The sequence below is a fragment of the Tenrec ecaudatus genome, chromosome 7 (genome assembly GCF_050624435.1).
Source record: "Tenrec ecaudatus isolate mTenEca1 chromosome 7, mTenEca1.hap1, whole genome shotgun sequence".
In the NCBI taxonomy this organism is placed as follows: Eukaryota; Metazoa; Chordata; class Mammalia; order Afrosoricida; family Tenrecidae; genus Tenrec; species Tenrec ecaudatus.
The window spans coordinates 133,049,791-133,071,656 of NC_134536.1; the positions used below are offsets into that span (position 1 = coordinate 133,049,791).

Below are 21,866 nucleotides of genomic sequence, written 5' to 3' on the forward strand. Positions count from 1 at the left end.
TGGTGAGGTGACTGAAATACCATGGCCTGGGCCAGGCGCACCTTGAGTCCTCCACGTGACAGCTCTGCTCTCTGATGCCTGACACGGGTCTTATACAGTAGACTTGCCCGGTGAATGCAACGCTAATCCTCCTGAATTTGTCCTTCTTGCCCTGGTAAACCATATGATTGTCTGATTCAAAATGGCCCGTACCAGTCCATTTCACTAGTGTGCAAGGTGTCAATCTTTGTGTACTCCATTTCATTTCCTGATAGCTTACCATTTCCCTCGAGTCGTATTTATACATTCCACATCCCAATTATTAATGGATGTTTGCTGCAGTGGCTACCCACTCTGCCCCATCAGCAAATGAAGGTCCCCAAAGCTTTGCTCCATCCACAGCATTGAGTCGACTCTACTTTGAGGCGGCAGCCCTTCCCCTGGTTGTATTTTATGTGCCTTACCAACTGGGGGGGCTGGCCTTCCACACTATATCTGACTGGGTTATGGCTATTCATAAGGTTCCCCGTGGCTCATCCCTCAGAATCGACCACCCTATCCCTTCTTCTTAGTCTCTTCTTAGTCTGGAAGCTCTGCTGGACCCTATTCACCATGGGTGATCCTGCTGGTATTTAAAGGACAGTGACATCACTTTGGCCTCACTGTGGGGACACACAAGCCCCCCACCCCGACAAAATGACAAAGGAGTGGGGAGAGAAAAGGATACTTAGAACATTTAATAAATTATCAAGTAAATTAGCCCAGGGTGCCAACGGGCCTCCTTATAGGTTTCATACCAAAGCACAAATAAAATTTGATAATTTAATAAAACTAAATGCATAGAAATGTGAGGGGACTTCAAGGAGCTGGTGGGAAATTTCTATTATTTTTTAATTCCATTTTTTTCCATGAGCTTTCTGAAGCTCCCCGCCACCCCACCCTCATATTAAGAAAACTAATTACATTGAAATCTGGCTATCAAGATCATTTTTTACATTTTATTCAATTGGGGATTCTTACAGCTCTTATCACAATCCATACATATATCCATTGTGTGAAACACATCTGTTCATATGTTGTCATCATTTTCTTCAAAACATTTTCTTTCTATTTGAGCCCTTGGTATCAGCTCCTCATTTTTAAATTTTTCCTCCCTCACCCATATCACCTTGATAATTTATAAATTATCCCCCCCCCCATGTCTTACACTGACTACTGTCTCCTTTCACCCACTTTTGTGCTGTCCATTCCCCTGGCAGGGGGAGCATACATCGATTATTGTGATTGGTTCCCCCATTCTCCCCCCACCCTTCCCTTACCCTCCTAGTATCGATGCTCCCCTTATATGCCCTGGGGTCAAGATAATTTAAAGGCAAGATGATGGTATAAAAACAAGTATAGTTCGTGCACATTAATTATTTGATCTAGGGAGTGGGCTGAGAGTCCTGGTCATGCAGTAGGAAAAACCTTGGTCACTATCCAACAGACCAGCGGTTCCAAGGCACCAGGCATTATGGGAGAAAGCTGTGGCAGCCTGCTGCTGCAGACAGGACATCCTTGAAGACCCTGTGGGGCAGTTGTGCCCTGCCCTATACGCTTCTCCCAGTCAGGACCAGGACTCAACATCGACCAATACCCACCTAACAGGTGTGGGGTGATCTTAATATTGCCATAAGTCCAAAGTAATGATAAACCCCATATGTCAAGGATTTGGAAACACCACCATGTGGTATAAAATAAATGTGATAAGGCACTGCTAATACTTCGGTGGTATGTTGCCTGCACCTGCCTTTGAAGGACATGTTCACTGTCAGGGAGAACGGAAAAGAAATAGGTCATTCTTTCCCGCTCAAGTTCCCAGCCCCACCCCACCCCACCCCCGGGTCTTGTCTGTGGGCTCGCTGTACAGGACCCTTCCTCGAAGGCCCTGGGTGAGTGAGCCCTGCAGTCACAGCGGGTCCCTCAAGGAGTCTCCCACCGCAGAGCAGACAGAGGTCATCCAGCAGGATTCAGGAGGTTCCCAGGGGAGGTTGGCAGAGTCACCTGGTAAGGAAACAATCAGTCCTCATTAGAGCCTCAGCTCCTGAATTACATCATGAAAACCAGAGGCGAGACTTCTCGGGGTCCCCTGCCCCACAGAACATCAGGAAAACAAAAAGGACCAGATGACCGCAGCCCGAATGGCAGGACACCCCGTGGCTGGGGAGCTGAGTCCTCATTGCAGCTCAGCAGCGTGACAGTCGGGGGCAGCTGTACCCCGAGTGGGCCAAGGCACAGCCTCACATCTTGTCAGAGCAGGGGAGGTGATGAGAAACTGGTGACAGCCTCTGGAGAAACAAGGGAGAAAGTGTCTGTGAACAGCTGCTCACAGCGCCCCCCTGTCCTGGGAGGCACCCTTAAAGATCAGCTGTGCTTTAAGCCCCGTCTATGAAACCTATACAGGAGCCCCGGTGGTCTGCAGTTCAAAGCCACCAGCCACTCCACGGGAGAAAGGCTGGTCTTTCTAACCCCGTGAACAGTTACAGTCTCGGAAACTTACAGGGACGGCTCCACCCATCCTATAGGATCACTATGACTCAGCACTGATTCGATGGTGGGACATTCAGTTCTTTGCTTTGGTATGAAGCCTATCAGGAAGCCTGGTGGCCCCACGGGCTAAGCGTTGAGCTGCTGACTCTAAAATCAGCAATTCACTTCCACCATTTGTTCACTCCAAGGAGCAAAGACCAGACTGTCTGCTCCTATTTAAAAAATCACTGCCTTGGAAACCTGATGGGGCAGTTCCATCCTGTGGATCCATCCTGCTCCATCCCATAGATCAGGTTGAGGTGGAATCGACTGGGCAGCCATGGGTTTGTGAAACCAATAAGATCACGGGGTGGCACAAACAGTTTGCACTCAGCTAGTAGCTGGGAGGCTGGCAGTTCAAACGTGGCCAGCAGTGCCATCTGTGGAGGAAAGGCCCAGAGATCTAAAGATTGCCACCACGGGAAGCCCATGGAGCTCCGTTGGACTCCGTAGCAACGCAGGCTAGACTTGACTCGATGGCAAAGGCTTTGTTGGGTGATTCTGTTGGTGTGGAGACGCACAAGTTCACCAGTGTGACCCGCTGGAGCTGTTTCATGGTTGATGGATTTCTCCAGACTCTGATACCAAGGCCAAGAAAAATAAGAAAGGCTTTCTGAAGAAACATCAGATAATCTTTGAAACATTTTTCTCCTGACCACGAAGAGTAACCCATGCCTAATTTGGAAAGCCCAAAGACTGAACAGTATCTGTGGTCCTACCACCCCCAAAATAATATTTTAAAGTCAGCAGTGATGGTTATGATGAGGTCCCCAGATACACTGCACCCATCCAGTCCCCAAGTTGCAAATATCCTGGCACGTATGATCATAGTTCTGAGCCAACCTCTGAGAAGCCGATTATATTTGAAATCTTGAGAAACACACAGTGGTTCATAATACAAAACAGACATGACTTTGGAACCTACAGCAAAATATTATTTTTACTGTATCTTTATGTTAAATATGTTTTCACGTATCTGGAAGTGTTTCTTAAGTGTTTTTATAAGTAGAAAGGTGTGCCTTCTACCTAGTAACACAAACATATAACTAATTGATATCAGATACAACCATACATAGCTGTTAAAAATTGCATACAAATATGACTTATAGACAGCTCAAGAATGGAACTCATTTGTAATCTGGGGACTGCCTTTATACCAGCTCCTATAATAGGATTTCCTCCTTGAAGCAATATGTCAGAACATTTTCTCATGGCTGTATGGTCAAGCTAACATTAGAAAACTCCTTCTTGTGCCAATAGACAAATTCTCCAACAGCAAATTCACATGATCACACGAAGTCGCCCCCCCAGACACCTGAATCCCAGCATGACCAGCCCTGGACTCTCTCAAATAAAAGGTAAGGGGTATTCATGTTCATGGACTCGAAGGCTTAAAACAGGTAAGATGTCAATACTACTCAAAGCAATCTATAAATTCAATGTTATTGCTGGACTCTCGCAAATAAAAGGTAAGGGGTATTCATGTTCATGGACTGGAAGGCTCAACACTGGTAAGATGTCAATACTACTCAAAGCAGTCATTGTTATCCCCATCCCAATTGCCTTCTTTGAGGAAATGGGCAAGTCGATCCTGAATGTATATGGAAGGGAAAAGGGCCCCAAATAGCCAACACAATCTTGAACAAGGGTAAATAAAGTAAGAGGACTCACACTTCATAATTATAAAACTTACTATAAGGCTATGTGGATCAAAACTGGTTGGTACCAGTATAATGATAGACATAGAGACCAATGGGGAAAAAGTGAGAATCCAGAAATACACTGTACATCGATAGTCAGCTGACACTCAACAAGGGTGCAAAGCCCATTAAATTGGGGAAGGAAATACTCTTTAATAAATGGTTTTAGGAAGATGGAATTTCCACATTAAAAAAACCTCAAACGCACACCATATCAAAGAAATAAAACACAATTCAAACTGATCTGATAGTTTCAGATGGAACTCCTGAGCCTATGACCCTGGAGACCCCCTTCAGGCCTAGAACTGAACTCACTCTTAGGGTTCAGCGTTCAGCCAAACACTAGGCAGGTCCAGAAGGCGTACAGTAACACCAGAGAAAGCCCGCCTCCTTAAAGTCATCAACCATGGGGTCAAAGAGGCAGCGTTTGCCCAGAGATCAAGCTGAGGGCAGGAGGGAGAGCAGAGAGCGATGAACTGCCAAGCACAAGCAGGGAATGGAAAGAGCGCTGTTGACTTGTGGGGGTTGCAATCAGTGTCACAAAGTGTGTATGTATTGTTGAATGGAAGACCAATTTTCTCTGTAAACTTTACCAAGATCACAATAAAACACGTGTGTGTGTGTGTGTGTGTGTGTGTGTGTGTGTGTGTGTGTGATATTACATCCTAGAAAGCCCTCTGGCACATTTCTCCTCTTCCCTTGAAGTCACCATGAGCCAAAATAAACTTGGGGGGAAAGCACAACGGATCAAGGAGCGAACTGTGAGAATGAAAGCCGTCGACTCTGGAGAAGTGAGCATAGGGCTGCAGCTAGGAGACCTCGCTTTTTAACAATGGACTGCTTTTTTGGTTAGGGTGTGGGTTTTAATCGTTTTACTGGGGGTTCTTACAGCTCTTATTACATCTGTACATCTATTACACCAAACACATTTGTACATTCGTTGCCATCACCCTTTTCAAAACACGTTCTTTCTACTCGAGCCCTTGGTATCAGCTCCTCATGTTCCCCTCCCTCCCCCGCCCTCATGTGCCCTTGATAATTTATAAATTATTATTATTTTCATACCTTACACCAAAGGGAGACGGCTCTTTACAGAAGTAGACACAAGTCAAACCAACAGTGATACATCACTTCACCCCCACATTAAGAGCAAAGTTAATAAAGCCGCAAACCACAAATGCTGCCTGGGCTGCCGTGAGACTGAAGTCCTCACACCCTGCTGGGGGACGAAACAGTGATGCAGCCACGGTGCACAGCCCTGCGTATGGCTTTCCTCAAAAATATGGCAATAGAATCCCCACATGACCTAGAAATTTCTCTCCTTGGTACAAGTTCTAGAGAAACAAGAGCCACAACCTGAATCGACACGTGCACACCCGTGTTCGCTGAAGGACTCGCCGAAATGCTCACGCCTGGAAGGGAGCGTACATAAACTTCGGTGCGTAACTCACTGACAACCAGTCAATCCTGACCCTCTAAAATAGCGGTTCTCAACCTGTGGGTTGCGACCCCTTTGGGGGTCAAACGACCCTTTCACAGGGGTTGCCTAAGACCATCGGAAAACACATATTTCCAATGGTCTTAGGAACCGAGACACCGCTCCTCAATCCATCTCCAGGTGGGTCCACCCACATGCAGAGATGCCCACCTACGAATACCCGGTGTGAAGACTGTTACCCATGCTGCACCATGCTTCAAGACAACATTTCATTGATTCGTCATTAGAAATAAATATTTCACAATATATAATTACATGTTGTTTTTGTGATTCATCACTATGCTTTAATGATGTTCAATTTGTAACAATGAAAATACATCCTGCCTATCAGATATTTACACGACGATTCATAGCAGTAGCGAGATGACGGTGATGAAGTAGCAACAAAATAATGTTATGGTTGGGGGTCACCACCCCATGAGGGACTGTATGGAAGGGTCGCGGCCTGAGGAAGGTGGAAAACCCCTGCTCTAGGACAAGGGAGAACTAACTGCCTCGGGGTTTCTGCAACTGTGACTCTTGGCGGGAGCAGAAAGCCCGTCTTCTCCCGAGGAGCACCAGGTGGTTTCGAAGTGTGAACCTGTGGGTCACAGCCCACTGCTCAACCACTGTGCCACCAGGTTGCGCAGGCAGCATTGAAGAACCGTGATGAAACTACTGAATTATATGCCAGTAAAATTGTTTTTAAAAGCGTTACATCTGCGAAATGCTTCGTCGCGTGGATGAACTGGTGGGCATTGCGCGAAGTGAACTTAGTCAATCACAAAAGACCCACTATTGCATGAGACCACCTTGATATCAAGAAAGGCTTTCCAGACTTTGGTCACCAGAGGTGGGAGGGGCAGCCGCAGGCTAGAGGGAAGACGAGTGTTAATGTAGATGGAGGGAGAGGCAATATACGATGAGAGGAAGGTGTGCCCCACACACAAAAATTAGGGAAGCCCAGAAAATCTGGATGGTTTGTAAGAGTTAAAGTCAACAGAGTCAAACACTGCAATAGCTACGGTTTTGTGCCAACTCGACTGGGCCAGGATTCTCAATGGTATCGCCATCACCTGTGGCCTGGCCGACCACAATGTAATCACAGCCCATTAGTTGTAAGCCTCCATAAAGGGATGGTATTAGAGTGGGGTGCAACACCCTTTCACAGGTCAGTGCATTGCATCAGGGCTGTGGCCTGCCTCCCACAGCCCTGTGGGTGCTTTCTGCTGGATCTGAATCTTGTATCTGGATCATGGGCCTCCGGTTCTTTGGACTTGTACCAACAGCCTGCCATCTTGCCTGCTAATCCTGGGAGGCTTCTGTGAAGAGCCATCTGATCTGCCGGCCTTGGCTTCACTTATCTTTGCAGCCACAAGCCTGACCTGCTGCTCTTGGGTTCCTCTTCCCCTATAGTCATCTACCTGTCCCCTCGCTGTTGGTCTGGAGTTCATCCACCTCTGCAGCTACGTGAGCCAAGAGAAGCCTTCAGCCTAACCTCTGACCCACAAACTTGGAACCTGTCACAACTTGACTTGCCCAGAACGACACCTGTGTGACGCATCGTCTTGGTATAAATTTCTTTCTCTGCATCAACGTATACAAGCTTCCCTGGCTTTGTGTTTCTAGAGAACACAGTCTAAGACATCACCATCCTGGAACAGTAGTGATCTAGGAGTAGATGCTTGGATAGAACAGGTATGGGAGAGACAGCAGACCCATGAATATGTGTGGGTTTGACAGAGAATATTTGAAAATGTGTACTTCCCAGTGCTGCGAGTTTACCTGTGATGGAGCACCCAGGAGGCAAAGTTAGGGCAATTTCTCAGACATAATGAAGCGCCGTGAGGGAATGAGTTCCCGGGCCCAGGGGCTGAAGATGCTAGTCTGTGAGGACACCAAGGTCAATGTAGTTCACAAAGATAATGTTCCACAGCCTACTTTAGTGAATGCTGGTGGGGGAGGGGGGGCGGGGATCTTAAACACTCTGAGCAGCTACCTAAGGTTCAACTCTTGGTCTCCCCACACGCAGAGGAAAGACAAGTGATGAAAATTGAAAGGCTTGTGAAAATAATTAGTCCACTGGACTTGACCCCACAAATACTGGTCCCCACAACCCTGTTACCAGGAGAACTAGATGATGCCCTGCTCCCCCTACCAACTGCTCTGACAAAGATTACGCTAGAAAGCCCTGGATAGAGAGGGAGAGAAATACGAAGCAGGATGCAAAATCATAGAGGGAAAAAAAAGAGCAGGTTTATTGGTCAGAAAGAGACTGGTAGGAACCCCCCCCCCACTCCCACCCCAACTATGACCCTTAGTTATCCTTCATTCCAGAACTGACCTTGCGGACCTGGTTAGACCAGAGGATGTACAGCGGTGCAGTAGGGATCTGGAAACACAGGGAATCTAGGACAGACGAACCCCTCAGGACCATCGGTGGGAGTGGTGACACCAGGAGGGAAGGGGGTGTAGAAAGGGGGAACCGATCTTGGGGATCTATGTGTAACCTAGATGGCAATGGGAAGGTGGGTGAGGGGAGATGCCGGGCAGTATAAGAGAAGATAAAATATTTATTTATAAACTATTAAGGGAGCAGGGGGAGGGGGGAGCGGTGAGGGAGGGGGAGGGGAAAAAAGGAAACCGAGCTGATCCCAGGAACCCAAGTGGAAAGCAAATTTTGAGAATGACGAGAGCAACGATTGTATAAGGGTGCTTTGCTCAATTGATGTATGTATGGATTGTTATAAGAGTTGTATGAGCCCCAATAAAAAGATTTATTCAATTAAAAAAATTTTTTTAAAGAAAAGAAAACTCACTGCTATCGAGTCAATGGTGACCCCTAGTGGCCCTATAGGACAGAATAGACGTGCCCGCGTGGATTTCCAAGACCGAAATGCTTCATGGGAATAGAGTCTCGTCTTTCTCTCGAGGAGCAGCTAGTGGTTTGAATTGAGGACCTTGCCCCTATGTAAGAATAATCACTCACTTAGGATTAAAAGGGCAGCGTCTGCCCCCAGGACATAGGACTAAGGAAGAAGGAGGGATGGAAATAGGAAGCACAGGAGATGTGCCAAGGGATAGTTAGTACAGAGTCTAAAGGAAAGGTGTATGTGCGCGATTGCCTGTAAAACTGATGGTCTGCGCTGCAATACCTTCACCTCCATCACAATAAAAATATACTTTTAAAGAGAGATGATGGAGATGCTAAATACCATCAGCCAAACAAGGCCCAGGGCTAACTGCGGAAGGGACCATCAACTGCTCACATGCAAGTTCAGATTGAAGTTGAAGAAAACGCAAATCCATGAGAGGCAAACGGTGACCTTACGTCTATCCCATCTGGATTGAGAGACCATCTCTAGAATGGATGGGATGCGCTAAACACTAATCCCAAAGACCAGATGAGCTCTGGAATGACATCAAGAACATCGTACATGACAAAAGTAAAAAGTCATTTTTAAAATAAAAGGAAAGGTCAAAATGGATGTCCAAAGCGACCCTGGAACTTTCTCTTGAACTTAAAGTAGCTAAAGCAAAGGGGAGACATTATGACGTTAGAGCCCCGCACAGAAAGCTCCAAAAAGCAGTCAAGAAACCCAGGTAAAATGTACACTGAAATGTGCAGAGACCTGGAGTTAGAAAACCCAAAGGGAAGAACGCATTCTGCATTTCGCCAGCTGGAAGAACGGGGGAAAATTCAAGCCTCGGGTTGTAATATTGAAGGATTCTCTGGGCAAAATGTTGAATGATGCTGGAAGCATAAAAAGGCCATGGAAAGAATACATACACACTGTTCTAAAAAGAAGTGGTCGAGGTTCCATTTATTCCAGGAGGTCGTGTATGATCAAGAACTGATGGCATCTAAGAAAGACGTCCAACCTACACAAAGGCATCAGCAAAAACCAAGGCCCTCGGAACTGGCGGAGTACCAGCTGAAAGGTTCCCACAAGCTGGTGCAACCCTGGAAGCACTCTATGCTCCGAACTTTGGAAGGCAGCTACCTGGCCAAACAATTGGAAGAGATCCATATTTGTGCACATTCCACAAACTGTGGGAAATATCTAGCAAGAGCCTCAGTGTCACATTGAGAGGAAGCTGCCCGAGATCCAAGCCAGTTTCAAAAGAGGGCTAGCCATGCTGAGGTTAAGTGGATCTTGGCTGAAAGAGAATACCAGAAAGATGTCTGCATGGGTTTCAGTAACTATACAAAGGCATTTGACTGTGTGGGCCATGTATATATAACATTGCACAAGAGGGAATGTATGTGTATATATATACATATATATATAACATTGCAAAAGAGGGAATTCCAGAACACTTGTGTAAGTCTAGGTACTTTGGAGGAACAAATCCACAGAAACTTATGTATAAGAGAGAGTTTTATTTAAAGGGTAAGTGCACATCAAGAAAATATCCCAACCCAGTGCTTCCCAAGCCCACAAGTCCAACATTAACTCATATGTCCAACACCAATCCACAAAGTCCTCCTCCATCTCACAAAATACACACAATGACACAGCTGCAGGAAGAAAGTCAAATCAGTGAACGTGTAAGCATCTCAGCATTGGCAGGGGTCTCCACACGGCTGCTCCAGCACCCAGGGCTGCATTGGGGTAGGTCCATGCAGCTTCTTGATAATGTCTTGCAGGAAGTGAGCCTTACCAGCTGAAGCAGGGAACTGGCTAAGGAAGTTGCACCCTGGTCCAACCATCAGAAAGCAAGAGATCCGAGAACTAGAAAAGCGAGGCTCACTGAACTATTTATCCCTCCACCCTTCAATTAATCCCACATGTGTTTATCAGCCAGGTTGGCACAATAAATTAACAACCTCAACACTCCATTGTGCTCCTGCAGAGCCTGTACAGGGAGCAAGGGACGGTCGTTTGACCAGAACAAGGGCATACTGTACAGTTTTAAATTCAGAATGATGTGGGAGAGGCTTGTATCCTTTCGCCATACTTACTCAATCAGACCAGCCCAGAAGTTAGACCGTCTGAAGAAGAACGGGACGCTGGGATTGAGGGAAGGCTCATCAACAACCTGACAGATGCCGATGCTACAGCCTTGCTTGTTGCAGCAGAGAAGATGTGAAGCTGTCCTATAAAGAAAAGCAAACTCCTCACAACTGGACCGATCAGTAACCTCAGGATAAACAGAGAACAGATCCAAGGGACAGGATTCCATTGCACTTGGCTCCACCATCAAGGCTCACGGATGCGGCAGTCAAGAAATTAAATAGCTAAATGATTCGTTGATCTTTTTTAAAAAGACATTAAATGCCATCTGGAATGTTACAAACGACTTCTTTAAAGTATTTTTCTTTTTACGTTATGACTTTGAGGACTGAGGTGCACCTGACCCAAGCCAGGATTTTTTCAAATACCTTGTTAAGCATTTGCAGGCTGAACAACGAGTAAGAAAGACTGAGCAGGGGCGGGAGCCTCTGAAACACCGTGTTGTTAAAGAACATTGACTACACCTGGAGAAGGAACACAGGTCTTGAAGGAAGTACAACCAGAAGGGGCCTGAGAAGCAGAGGGTGAAACTGGGTCTCACACAGCTGGAACCTGTGCTCAGTGGGGGACCAGTCCCTGGAGGACGACACAGTGCTTGGGTGAAATAGAAATCGAAGGAAAGGAAACCCCTCAAGATGGGTTGGCATAGTAACCGCAGCCACGGACTCAAGCAGAATCACCGTGAGGCTGGTGCAGGACTTCACAAGCTTCCGTGCTCTGGTGTGTGACTCAGAACCGATTCACCGGCCTGACCAGCACAGCGGCGGCGGGAAGGAGGGAAAGGGGAGCGAGGTTGCTTAGGAAGCATCGAGCTTGTTTCTGGTGCTGAGATGATTTCAGAAAAGGGTAGTGGTCGTGGTTGCACTGTCAGTAAACACTAATGCACGCAAACACTGGGGAATTGGCAGATGCTGCGTCATGACTACTTTTACCAGAAAAGGAAGGGAGGAACTCCGCCAACAGTGTGGGAGGCCAGAAAAGGCGCCCTGCCCCTCTCTCCAACCCACGTCTGCTGCTCTGAATATCTCCTTGTCGGCTGCATGATCAGGGAGGACCAATCACCCTCACGGTTTCTTTGGTTGTCCATGTTCAGGCCAGTGACCTCCAAGCTTGTCTGAGCACACCTGGCTGCATGACCGCCCCCACTGCTCTGGCAGCCGGTGGACCTAGTACCGTGATGGCAAGGGACCTCAAAGTACAAGCCTCGTGCCTGCAAATCGCATGTTTCTATAGGAAAACGGGCCTGGTGGTGGGCAGAGGAGCGGTGTGGGAGACAGAGGGGACAGAGGAAGCAGGCAGTCATGGCCATGGAGCAAGCAGCAGCCAACCTGCCAGGATATGGATTACCTGGAGTAAGAGGCCGTTTTTTGTCCTAGCAAGGACAGGAGAGAGATGTGGACAACCTCCCCTAAGTCCCCATGAAAATGCCCCGGGGCAGGTTCCCTTCATCAGGAGCTCAGCATCCCTGTGCAGGCCCTTCTGCACGCAGGTCCCTCCTCACACCATCCATGTTTCTACTGTCTTCTCACTCTGCAAACCCGGATGGCAGCGCCAAGGGTGTGGGCCTTCCACCACGCTCCATCACTGAGATGCAGCCCTGTCATGCCCAAGGGCAGACCACCCCAAGTGAGCCTGTGGCTGGGGTGGAAGGGAGCTGAGCCCTCCCATTGGAAATGAGAAACAGCTGTATTTTTTTTAAAGAAGGCCAAGCAGGAGGTACACCCTTGATATGGTGTGATGAGAATGACAATGTACCTCCGTGTTCTTCTCAAAGTCTTTAGCCTAAGGCTAATCCTGAGCAATCCCCAGAGGAGAGCATCTGTGTTAGTCTGTGTTGACTAGAGAAATACATTCAAAGGCACTCATGCCTGTATAAGAAAGAGCTTTATATACAAGGGCAGTTGAATATGGAGAAAACATCTCAACCCAGTGCCAGATCAAGTCCCTAAGTCCACTATTAGCCCATATGTCCGATACCAATCTATAAAACCCTCCTCAGACTCATGAAACACATGCAATCATGCTGAATGCAAGAAGATCTCAGGCCGGTGGGTGGAAAGTCTTGTGGATCCAGTGGCGGTGGAAGCATCTGGGCTCTGGCAGAGGCTCCGGCTCCACATGGCTCCTCCGACTCCAGAGTTCTAGCATAGCTCCATGTGTCCTGTCAACAGAAATGTCTTGCAGGGAGTAAGTGTGTCCTGCCTCCAGTAAACTAGCTCCTTAATGCCTCCAAATGGACAAAAGACTGGCAGTTGATTTGCTTCCCTCAGGGAAAGAACAGGGGGCACTGGCTGCAAGCCCACCAGCAGGACACCCCCCCCCCCTGTAACCACAACCCCCGGGGTTGTTCCCCAGGTGTTCTGGCTCGTCACTCTGAAAGAGTCCCAGGGCCTGCAAGTCCCCTGCATCCGGGGCCCAGTGCCAGCACCTTACCCATCCTGGCTCTTCTCTTGGGATGGCTCCCTGAAACCTTGCTGCACTCCACCACCCAGACCCTCCTGGGAAACAGGCCTGTGTGGAAAGAGGAAGCCAAAAGTAGGCCCATGGGCCATGCAGAGTGAGCCCCGCCAGGCAGCCCTGCTGGCCCATCCCTGTGTTCAACTTCCCGGGAGAGACAAACCCTCCAGTGTGCGCTTGGCCACTCGGGGAAAGGCACTCGGGGATGGGGCTGTTGGGTAAGGGCCGCTAAGAGGACCCCTTTGGGGGCTCCAAGTGCTCCGGCCTCCCTTACTCCTTTTGAGGAATGTTGTCACCGTCAGCCAGCTGACCCTTGCAGGTCCTTGGGGCAGAGGTCCCTGCAGTTGAGTTGTCAACAAGGCTGCCCTGTTCCTTGGGGTCATCTAGGGCAAGCACCATGATTAATAGCAGGAACAAGAGAAGAGGGGGGTGACGTACTTCCTCAGATGCTCCGTGCTTTCTGTTGGCATTCAATCCACTCGGCATGAGTCCCAGTCTCTGGAAGAAGACGGGTAATACTAGGCCAAGTTCACTCTGCAGAGCTTGTCAGCCCTGTGGGGTAGTTCAAGTTGACTCCCGTCTAGTAGGGTCCCTGTGAGACAGAATGCACTCCAAGAAGATTGGGCTTTCGTGGGGGGCAGGGGAATCTTCAAAGAAAACCCATACAACGCCTGCTGCCTGTGGGCAACTCTGGCCCTACAACAACCCCCCCCACACACACACACACGGACCCAGTCCCTTTATACACACACACACACACACACGGACCCAGTCCCTTTATACACACACACACACACGGACCCAGTTCCTTTATACACACACACACACACACACACACACGGACCCAGTCCCTTTACACACACACGGTCCCAGTCACTTTATACACACACACACACAGAGAGACCCAGTCCCTTTATACACACACACGGACCCAGTCCCTTTATACACACACACACACACACACACACACACACACACACACACATGGACCCAGTCCCTTTATACACACACACACGGACCCAATCCCTTTACACACACACGGTCCCAGTCGCTTTATACACACACACACACACACACACACAGACCCAGTCCCTTTATACACACACACACACACACACACAAACGGACCCAGTCCCTTTCCCAGTCCCTTTACACACACACACACACACACACAGTCCCTTTCCCCCTCATAAGAGCATCCAGGAGTCTCTAAACGAAGAGGCAATGGGATGGGGGAGAGGGAAGGGCAGTAGGATTCCAATTTTCTTTCTGTTTGTCCAAACCCTGATCCTTGGGCATCAGCCCCAGGTGAGAGGCCCTGCCACCTCTTGAAGGCAGGAGAGGGTCAGAGGCTGAGGCTGAGCAGGCCTGTCCTCATGGTGAGACAAGCAATAGCTGGGTAGGACCTCACCCTAGCCCACCTCTCAGCCACCCTGAGCATCCCATCTCTAAAGGGCAGCTCTGTGGCTGCTTAGGCCTCTTCCAGCACCAACAAGGCCGGATCATCCCCGTAAGAGAGAAATCCCTCCATGGAGTCCTTACAGCCAGGACTCGGGCCTAGAACACTAGAGATACATATGCAGACAGCACTGGCACCCTGGGCTGGCATTGACTGCTGGCCCCTGAGCCTCCCAGGTGGCACTGCTGGGCTCCACTGTCTGCACCAGCGAGCCTCGTTCACCAGACGAATCTGTACCTGTGTGAGTCGTGGCTGACCCCTCGTTGAAGGAGCTGGTCACCCGGCCATCCTGGGTGAGGTCCAAGTTCAGCCTTCCGCAAAACACCAGTGTGGGGCATGAAGCCTGAGATGCCTCACAGACTCAGAGCTAAAGAATGACTGGCCTTTCAGAATGTCCTCCCCCCCTAAGCCCCAGTTTGCTCCTCTGTAAAATGGGGACATGGCCCGCCCTGCTTAGCTGTGGAGAGACAGACTGGCATGGTGTTTGTAGAGCGCTCTCGCTAGGCTGGCGGGCTATTCTGCCTGTACATCCCGTCTATGCAAAGCCACACTCACTGCCATCGGGTCGATGCCCGCTCGGGGCGACCCCCTAGGACAGGGTAGAACTGCCCCTGGGGGTTTCCAAGACTGGAACCCTTGATGTGAGTGGAAAACCTCATCTTTCTCCCATGTAGGCAAGGTTCCAAAAACTAGTATATGAGCCACTCAAGACGGAGGATCTGTCACTTCTGAATGTAACCCCTGAGCTTTGCCTCCAGAAGCCTCTTCCCTCACTTCTCACCGGTTTGTTTTTTCTGCAGTGACGGGAATACCAGGAAAATCCTGCCCTCGCCGCTTTGCCCAGCACTGCTCAGCCGGGAGAGAAGAGGGCCCAGCCCCAGCCCCAGCCCCAGCGCCTCTCTGGAAGACCGGTCTGTGGCTCCTCCCCTCCTTCCGCCCGGGACTCTGCCCCCAGTGTGTCCCCCTACAACCTGGGGAACCCCTGATCCAGTGACTGCAAGGACAGAGTAGCAGAGCTGGCCTTGGTGTGCTGGGCACCCCTGTCTCCCAGAGTAGGGCTTTGGGGGGAGCCTGACTGTGAGGCTTCAAAAAAACCCACTGCCATCATGTCGCTTCTGACTCTTATCAACTCCATGGGACAACTTTTATATACTAATATGTTCAATAAAGCTATTAATTTTAAAAGAAAAAAGGTAATACGACCCCTCCTCAATGCCATGCTCATTGACAGCCCTGGTCCTTGGTATGGCCCATGCCCTCGAACAAGAAACCCTACCTGCCCTTTCTCACCTGGAAGACGCTACTCTTCCCTGAAAGGCTGCCCAAGGGGGAATGCTTCTACTTACCCCCCCCCACCCCCAGCCCATCAGATGGATTAAATGGCCCAGGTCGGGCCCTGCCCTCTGGCCTTTGTTCTTCTTGATGCCTTGCGGCTGGAATGTGTCCAGAAACTAGCAGTTACTGTGGTCGTAAAAACATACAATCCGCACAGCCTCCCGAGGAAGGGGCCTCTGTCCCGGATGTTGAGTGGTGGGTATGAGGATGCAGGCTGGAGAAGGTCGGAAGGTGCCCTGAAAGGAACTCTTATTGAAGGGGGCGATTAGATGGAGAAACAAGTGGAAGAAGGGCACCATCTAAAGGGATTTCTCAAAAGGACGCCACCCAACACTTCTGCTTACAAATCTCATTGGCCAGAGCCTGGTCACCTGGGCACGTGCAGCTGCCAAGGAAGCTGGGAAATGTAGTTTTTAAAGCTTGTGTGGTGACTTGCCTCACTAAGCCTGCTGGTTCTTTTTTTTTTTTTTTTAAACGTTTTATTAGGGGCTCATATAACTCTTATCACCGTCCATACATATACATACATCAGTTGTATAAAGCACATCTGTACATTCTTTGCCCTAATCATTTTCTTTTCTTTCTTTCTTTTTTCTTCCCTTTTCTTTTTTTACATTTTATTAGGGACTCATACAACTCTTATCACAATCCATACATATACATACATCAATTGCATAAAGCACATCCATACATTCCCTGCCCCAATCATTCTCAAAGCATTTGCTCTCCACTTAAGCCCTTTGCATCAGGTCCTCTTTTTTTTTTTCCCTCCCTCCCCGCTCCCCCCTCCCTCATGTGCCCTTTGTAATTTATACCTCGTTATTTTGTCATATCTTGCTCTATCCGGTGTCTCCCTTCCCCCCCTTCTCTGCCATCCCTCTCCCAGGGAGGAGGTCAGGTTCTGCTTTTACAGAGAGCATGGAGAATAGGTATCTCTCTCTCAAGGCCAAAGACCTAAGCTAGGGTTGGAGATGGAGCCTTACTAGGGAGATTCCCTAAAGGGCGTGATGTCTAAACTGGGAGCCACGGGAGACAGGCCGCAGGCAAAATGCTTGGGGGCCCGGCAGGCAGATGGGGTGGTGGTGAGGGGACAGAAAAGTCCGTGAGAGAATGCACACAGGCCACGTGCGGGCCCAGGAGGACAGGAGGACAGGGAGAGGAAACCGGAAAAGCTGAGGCTCAGAGGCAACTGAGTGACCACAATGATCCTCCCTCCAGAGCACGTGACTCTTGGGGGCAGGGCAAAGGGAGAGAGCGCTAGCAGGCGACAAGGTCAAGGGTCAGTCCATACAGCGCCTGGCAGGCCATAGGATGGAGTGAGAATTCCACGGGAGCACGTGATGAGCAGCCCTGGACATGACTCCGTTTGTACTGTAAGCCAGGGCTGGCTCAGGCTGCAGGGCAGAAGGTGGGAGATGGAGGAGCGAGCGGCGCCACCCACCTGCACCGTTTCCAGGGGAGGCACCCCGAGTCTAAACATGAGGTGCACTAACTGTGTCCTGTGGTCACCCCCAGGGTCTCCGAGAGGCCGACGTCATCCATCCCGCTCACCGGGGACAGCCAGACCGACTCAGACATACTGGCCTTCATCAAGGCCAGACAGAACCTCCTGCAGAAGAAATGTAAGTCACCTCCCTCGGGGGCCCTGCTCTGCCCTCTCATACCAGGGGCTGGGGGGGCTGCTCTTGGTTGTTGGGGGTGACGTCCGAGCAAATAAACTTCCTGCGTGTGCCCAGAGCCCCAAGCCTGGCTTCCAGCCACGTCACTCCAGGGGGTACAGCATGGGAGCCGTCATGACAGGGCCAAGGGGGTCCGGCAGATCCTTGTCTTCTCTTTGTTCTCCGTGGCCCAGCCGTCTCCAGACCGGAAGTGTGGGGGGTGGCAGTTTGGTCATGCGTTAAATCTCCCCCTGGGGTGCGAGTGCTGGTCTTGCCAGCAAGCTGTGGATGTAGACACCACTTGAAGCTCAGGCCGGAGGCCGTCCTAAGTGAGGACGTCCTAAGTGCCGGAGGAAATGTGTGTGGGTGTCCGACAACAGGAAGAAACCAAGAGGCTTCTTCCCAGCCTTCCCCTCAGCTCGCCCAGCTCCTGGATAGGCCTTGGCATCTCCTGGATAGGCCTTGGCATCTCCTGCCTTGTGTCTCAACCCAGCCCTTCCCCCAGCCCCGCTTTCCCATTTAGCCTCTTCCCAAGAATTCAACAGGCTTAGCGGTGCTTTCACAAGACAGAGGGGCAGGTTGTTGTTGTTGTTGTTGTTGTTGTTGTTGTTGTTAGGTGCCATCAAGTCGGTTCTGACCCACAGCGACCCCACGCACAAGAGAACGAAGCGCTGCCAGGGCCTGTGCCAGTCTTACAATTGTTCCTTTGCTTGAGCCCATTGCTGCGGCCACTAGGTCAATCCATCTCAGAGAGGGCCTGCTCATTTCACACCGTCCCTCTACTCCGCCAAGCATGATGTCCTTCTCCAGGGCCTGCTCCATCTGACAACCTGTCCAAAGAACGTAAGACAAAGGCTCGCCATCCCTAAGGAGCATTCTGGCTCTTCTTCTTCCCAGACAGATTCCCTTGTCTTTTTGGCAGTCCATGGTACTTTCCATAGGTCTTCACCAGCATAATTCAAGCACATCGATTCTTCTCCCGTCTTCCTGAGTCAATGCCTAACTTCCACATGCATATGGGGCGAATGAAAATACCACGGTTTGGGTCAGGCTCACCTGAGTCCTCAAAGTAACATCCGTGCTTTGCAACACTGTAAATATGTCTTGTGCAGCCGACTAGCCCGACGCAATCTGCCTTTTGAACTCGACTGCTGCTTCCAGGAGCATTGGTTGTGGAACCAAGCAACACAAAAGCCTTGACACCTTCCATCTTTTCTCCATTGACCATGATGTCACCTATTGGTCCAGCTCTGAGGATACAGTTACATTTACACCCATCACAAGCTGCCCTCCTTGATCTTCCTAAGCAAGTGCCTCAAGCCCTGCTCACTGGGGCCCCTGAATAGTATAAAGTGAGCTTGGATCAGGGGAGGACTGACAATCCTGACTTTGAGGGTTTGAAGCCGACCGTCGGCTTCGCAGCCAACTTTCTGCAAGTGGATTGGGGCGAAGGGGTTGGACAGTAGGGAAGCACCCCAACCAAAGGATGGCCTCTATCATGCCATCCTCACCCTTGTCAGAATGCCAGCCTGCTGACTGTTCTCTCATCACAGGGTACGCACCATCAGCAGGGCTCTTTGAAGGGCCAAGGCACCTCGGCTCTGCCATCAACTTCCTGTGGCCCTTGAGCACTAATCTGCCTTCTCATCCTCAGTTTCCCCAATGGGGGCGGGGTGGGAGGGAGGGAGGAAATTGGATTCAGTGCTCCACAGCCCCATCCATCTTTCTCCCAAATACTGATGCTAGACACTAGATAATGAGCAGTAGGCAATGCTCAATCAGTCGGAACACACAGCTGTGGGTGTCTTCTCTGTGGCGGGCACGGCAAGGAGCAAGATCGAGAGTCAAGTCCTCAAGGACTTGGTATTCTGGGTGGGAGGGGGAGACAGGTAAAGAGCACACCAGCTAAGACGTGAGATCACTTCCTATGGGCTGTGGCCTCGTGGCAGCGCACTATGTCGTACACAGCAACCGGTAAGGCTGCGCTGGGCTGTGGTAGGTTAGAGAGAGAACTTCAAACTGGCGACTGCATCGTGAGAGTGGAGCAGCCTCGTGAAGTCCTAGAAGCAAGTCTTCTAAGCAGAAAGTGAAGAGACCTATCTTAGCTATCAATTGCTACTAAACAGAGACACCACAAGAGGAGGGTTTTTACAAACACATTTACTCTCGCACCATTCAGGAAGCTAGACATCCAAATTCAGGGTGATTTCTCTAGAGGAGATTTTTTCTGCCAGCTCTTGTCTCGTTTCAACATCTGTGGGCCCGGGGTTCCTTGGGGTCTTCATGTGTCTGGGAGGTTCTCAACACAAGAACTCCAGGTCCAAAGGGTACACTCTGTTCCCAGCTCTTCTTTACTTTGAGGTCCTCGTGCCTTCTGCTCCCATGTGCAATCTCTCCCCTGCCACACACACCCCAAAGGAGATTGGCTCAAGACACAACCCAATCCTGTAGTTGGCATAAATGCCTCATTGATGTAACTGCCTCAAATCCTGCCTCAGGAACATCATAGAGGTTGGGCTTTAAAACCCATAACATAATTTCATGTGATCACAAATAGAGGGCTGTTACATAACACTAAGAATCATAACCTAGCCAAGTTGATACAGCATTTTGGGGGAGGACATAACTCAACCCATAACAAGGCCTGAATGGAATGAGTGGGAGCTTTGCTTGACCATGAATGGGAAGGAGGCCACTGTGACTTGAGTAGGGGGGTCCAGAGAGCAGCGCCGGATCACATCAGCCTGATGGGCCAATGTGGAGAGTTTGGGTTTAATTCCAAGTGTAGTGGGAACTGAGGAATTATAACCACCCCACTGAAGCTTTAGAACGCTCATGCTGGGGAGCCAAGAGTAGGCCATTCTCGGGCGATTGTGAAGGCACGGGATGAGAATGGTGTGGCTTATAGATGAGGTGGATATGAGTCGGAGTGCTGGAAGGAGGAGAGGAAGCATGGCTCCCAGGCATGCGGTCTGAACAGCAAAGAGCAGGGTGGTGCTCTCACATGGCCAAGGCCATCCTTGGATTGGGGTACTCCATCCTGCTGACTAAGGCCCCTCAAAGCAGGACTGTCAGTTCACATATGATCTCACTGAGCTGAGAAAGTCAAGGAGAGGGACTCTCGAGGGAAGGGGGTGGAATAGCCAAGCGTTCTGAGTGAGAAACTTCAGGTGCCCTTTGCCTTCCAAGCAGAGGTATTGAGTAGGTAGGCAGCTGGGCATATGAAACTAGATTCAAGGGAGAGGCCTGGGCTATAAAATAAATAGGTAGGTAATATTCAAGTATTCAAAGTACTCCCTGTGTGTGGGTAGTATTCCATGCCATGGGACTGGATACCGTCTGCTTCAAGCAGCATAGAGTTATTTTGACTACAGAGAACAGCTCCCTGCAGCTCTCGGGCACTAAGAAGCAGAGGAGGCAAATTCACCCAAAGACCCTGATGAGGTGCAGGCAGGGAGCGAGCGGGTGAGAGAGGATGGAGCCAGCACCAGGGAGACGGCAGCCAGTGGAGTCCGGTAAAGGCTAAGGGCTCAAATCAGCAAACACAGATCGTGGACCACTGGCCATTTTGCACATCACCCAAATGAGTGCCGTTTCCAGCAGAGAAAGAGAGCCAGAGGCCCCTGTCGGAAAGGTTGGGGAAAGCATGAGAGGGGAAGAAGCAGAAGCCGTGAGGAGGGACCACTGTCCCCTGAAAACATTAGGCGGTGAGGTCAGAGAAATGGGGACGTGGTGTGTTTTTAAGTAGGTACTATGACCATTTGTTGATACTCTGAAGGGAAGGCGCCAGTAGACAGTGCTGGTGTGGGGTGGAGGACCAGACCGCGGGAGAAACCCCCTTGAGAAAGGGAGAGGCAGTAGTACCCTAGGTCCTAAGTAGACAGGTTGTTGCCGTTAGACACTGGGAGACTCCCTTCCCCCGGGTGTCACCCATTCATAGAAACCTGCCGTCGAGAAAGCAGCATTGGAACATCATGTACACCCTGCCTTGGGACCCATCACAGAGCTGCCATCGCTCCATCTCATGAACCCAGCATGTCTGTCCACGGTGGTATCTTCCTGCTGGCACCATCGCCAGAGAGCTGGGCTGAAGGATGGCCGTGCTGCTGGTGTTGACTGCCGCCGAGCCAGGGCTGACTCAGTGACCCTGTACACAACAGAGCAGAGCACTGCCCCGTCACACGCTACCTTCACAGTCACCGTGGTGTTTGGGCC

At 50.0% G+C, this 21,866-nt stretch overlaps 1 protein-coding gene across 1 annotated transcript in view; it reads left to right on the forward strand.

Annotated features, from left to right (window-relative positions):
* The window catches only part of LOC142452515 (kinesin-like protein KIF6), a 134,449-nt gene that overhangs the window by 102,253 nt on the left and 10,330 nt on the right, over positions 1–21,866 (forward strand). Inside the window, exons 6-8 of the mRNA XM_075553796.1 lie at positions 3,808–3,905; positions 15,459–15,569; positions 17,509–17,615. Coding sequence (XP_075409911.1) covers positions 3,808–3,905; positions 15,459–15,569; positions 17,509–17,615 — 316 coding nt within the window. The remainder of the gene's footprint in view (positions 1–3,807; positions 3,906–15,458; positions 15,570–17,508; positions 17,616–21,866) is intronic.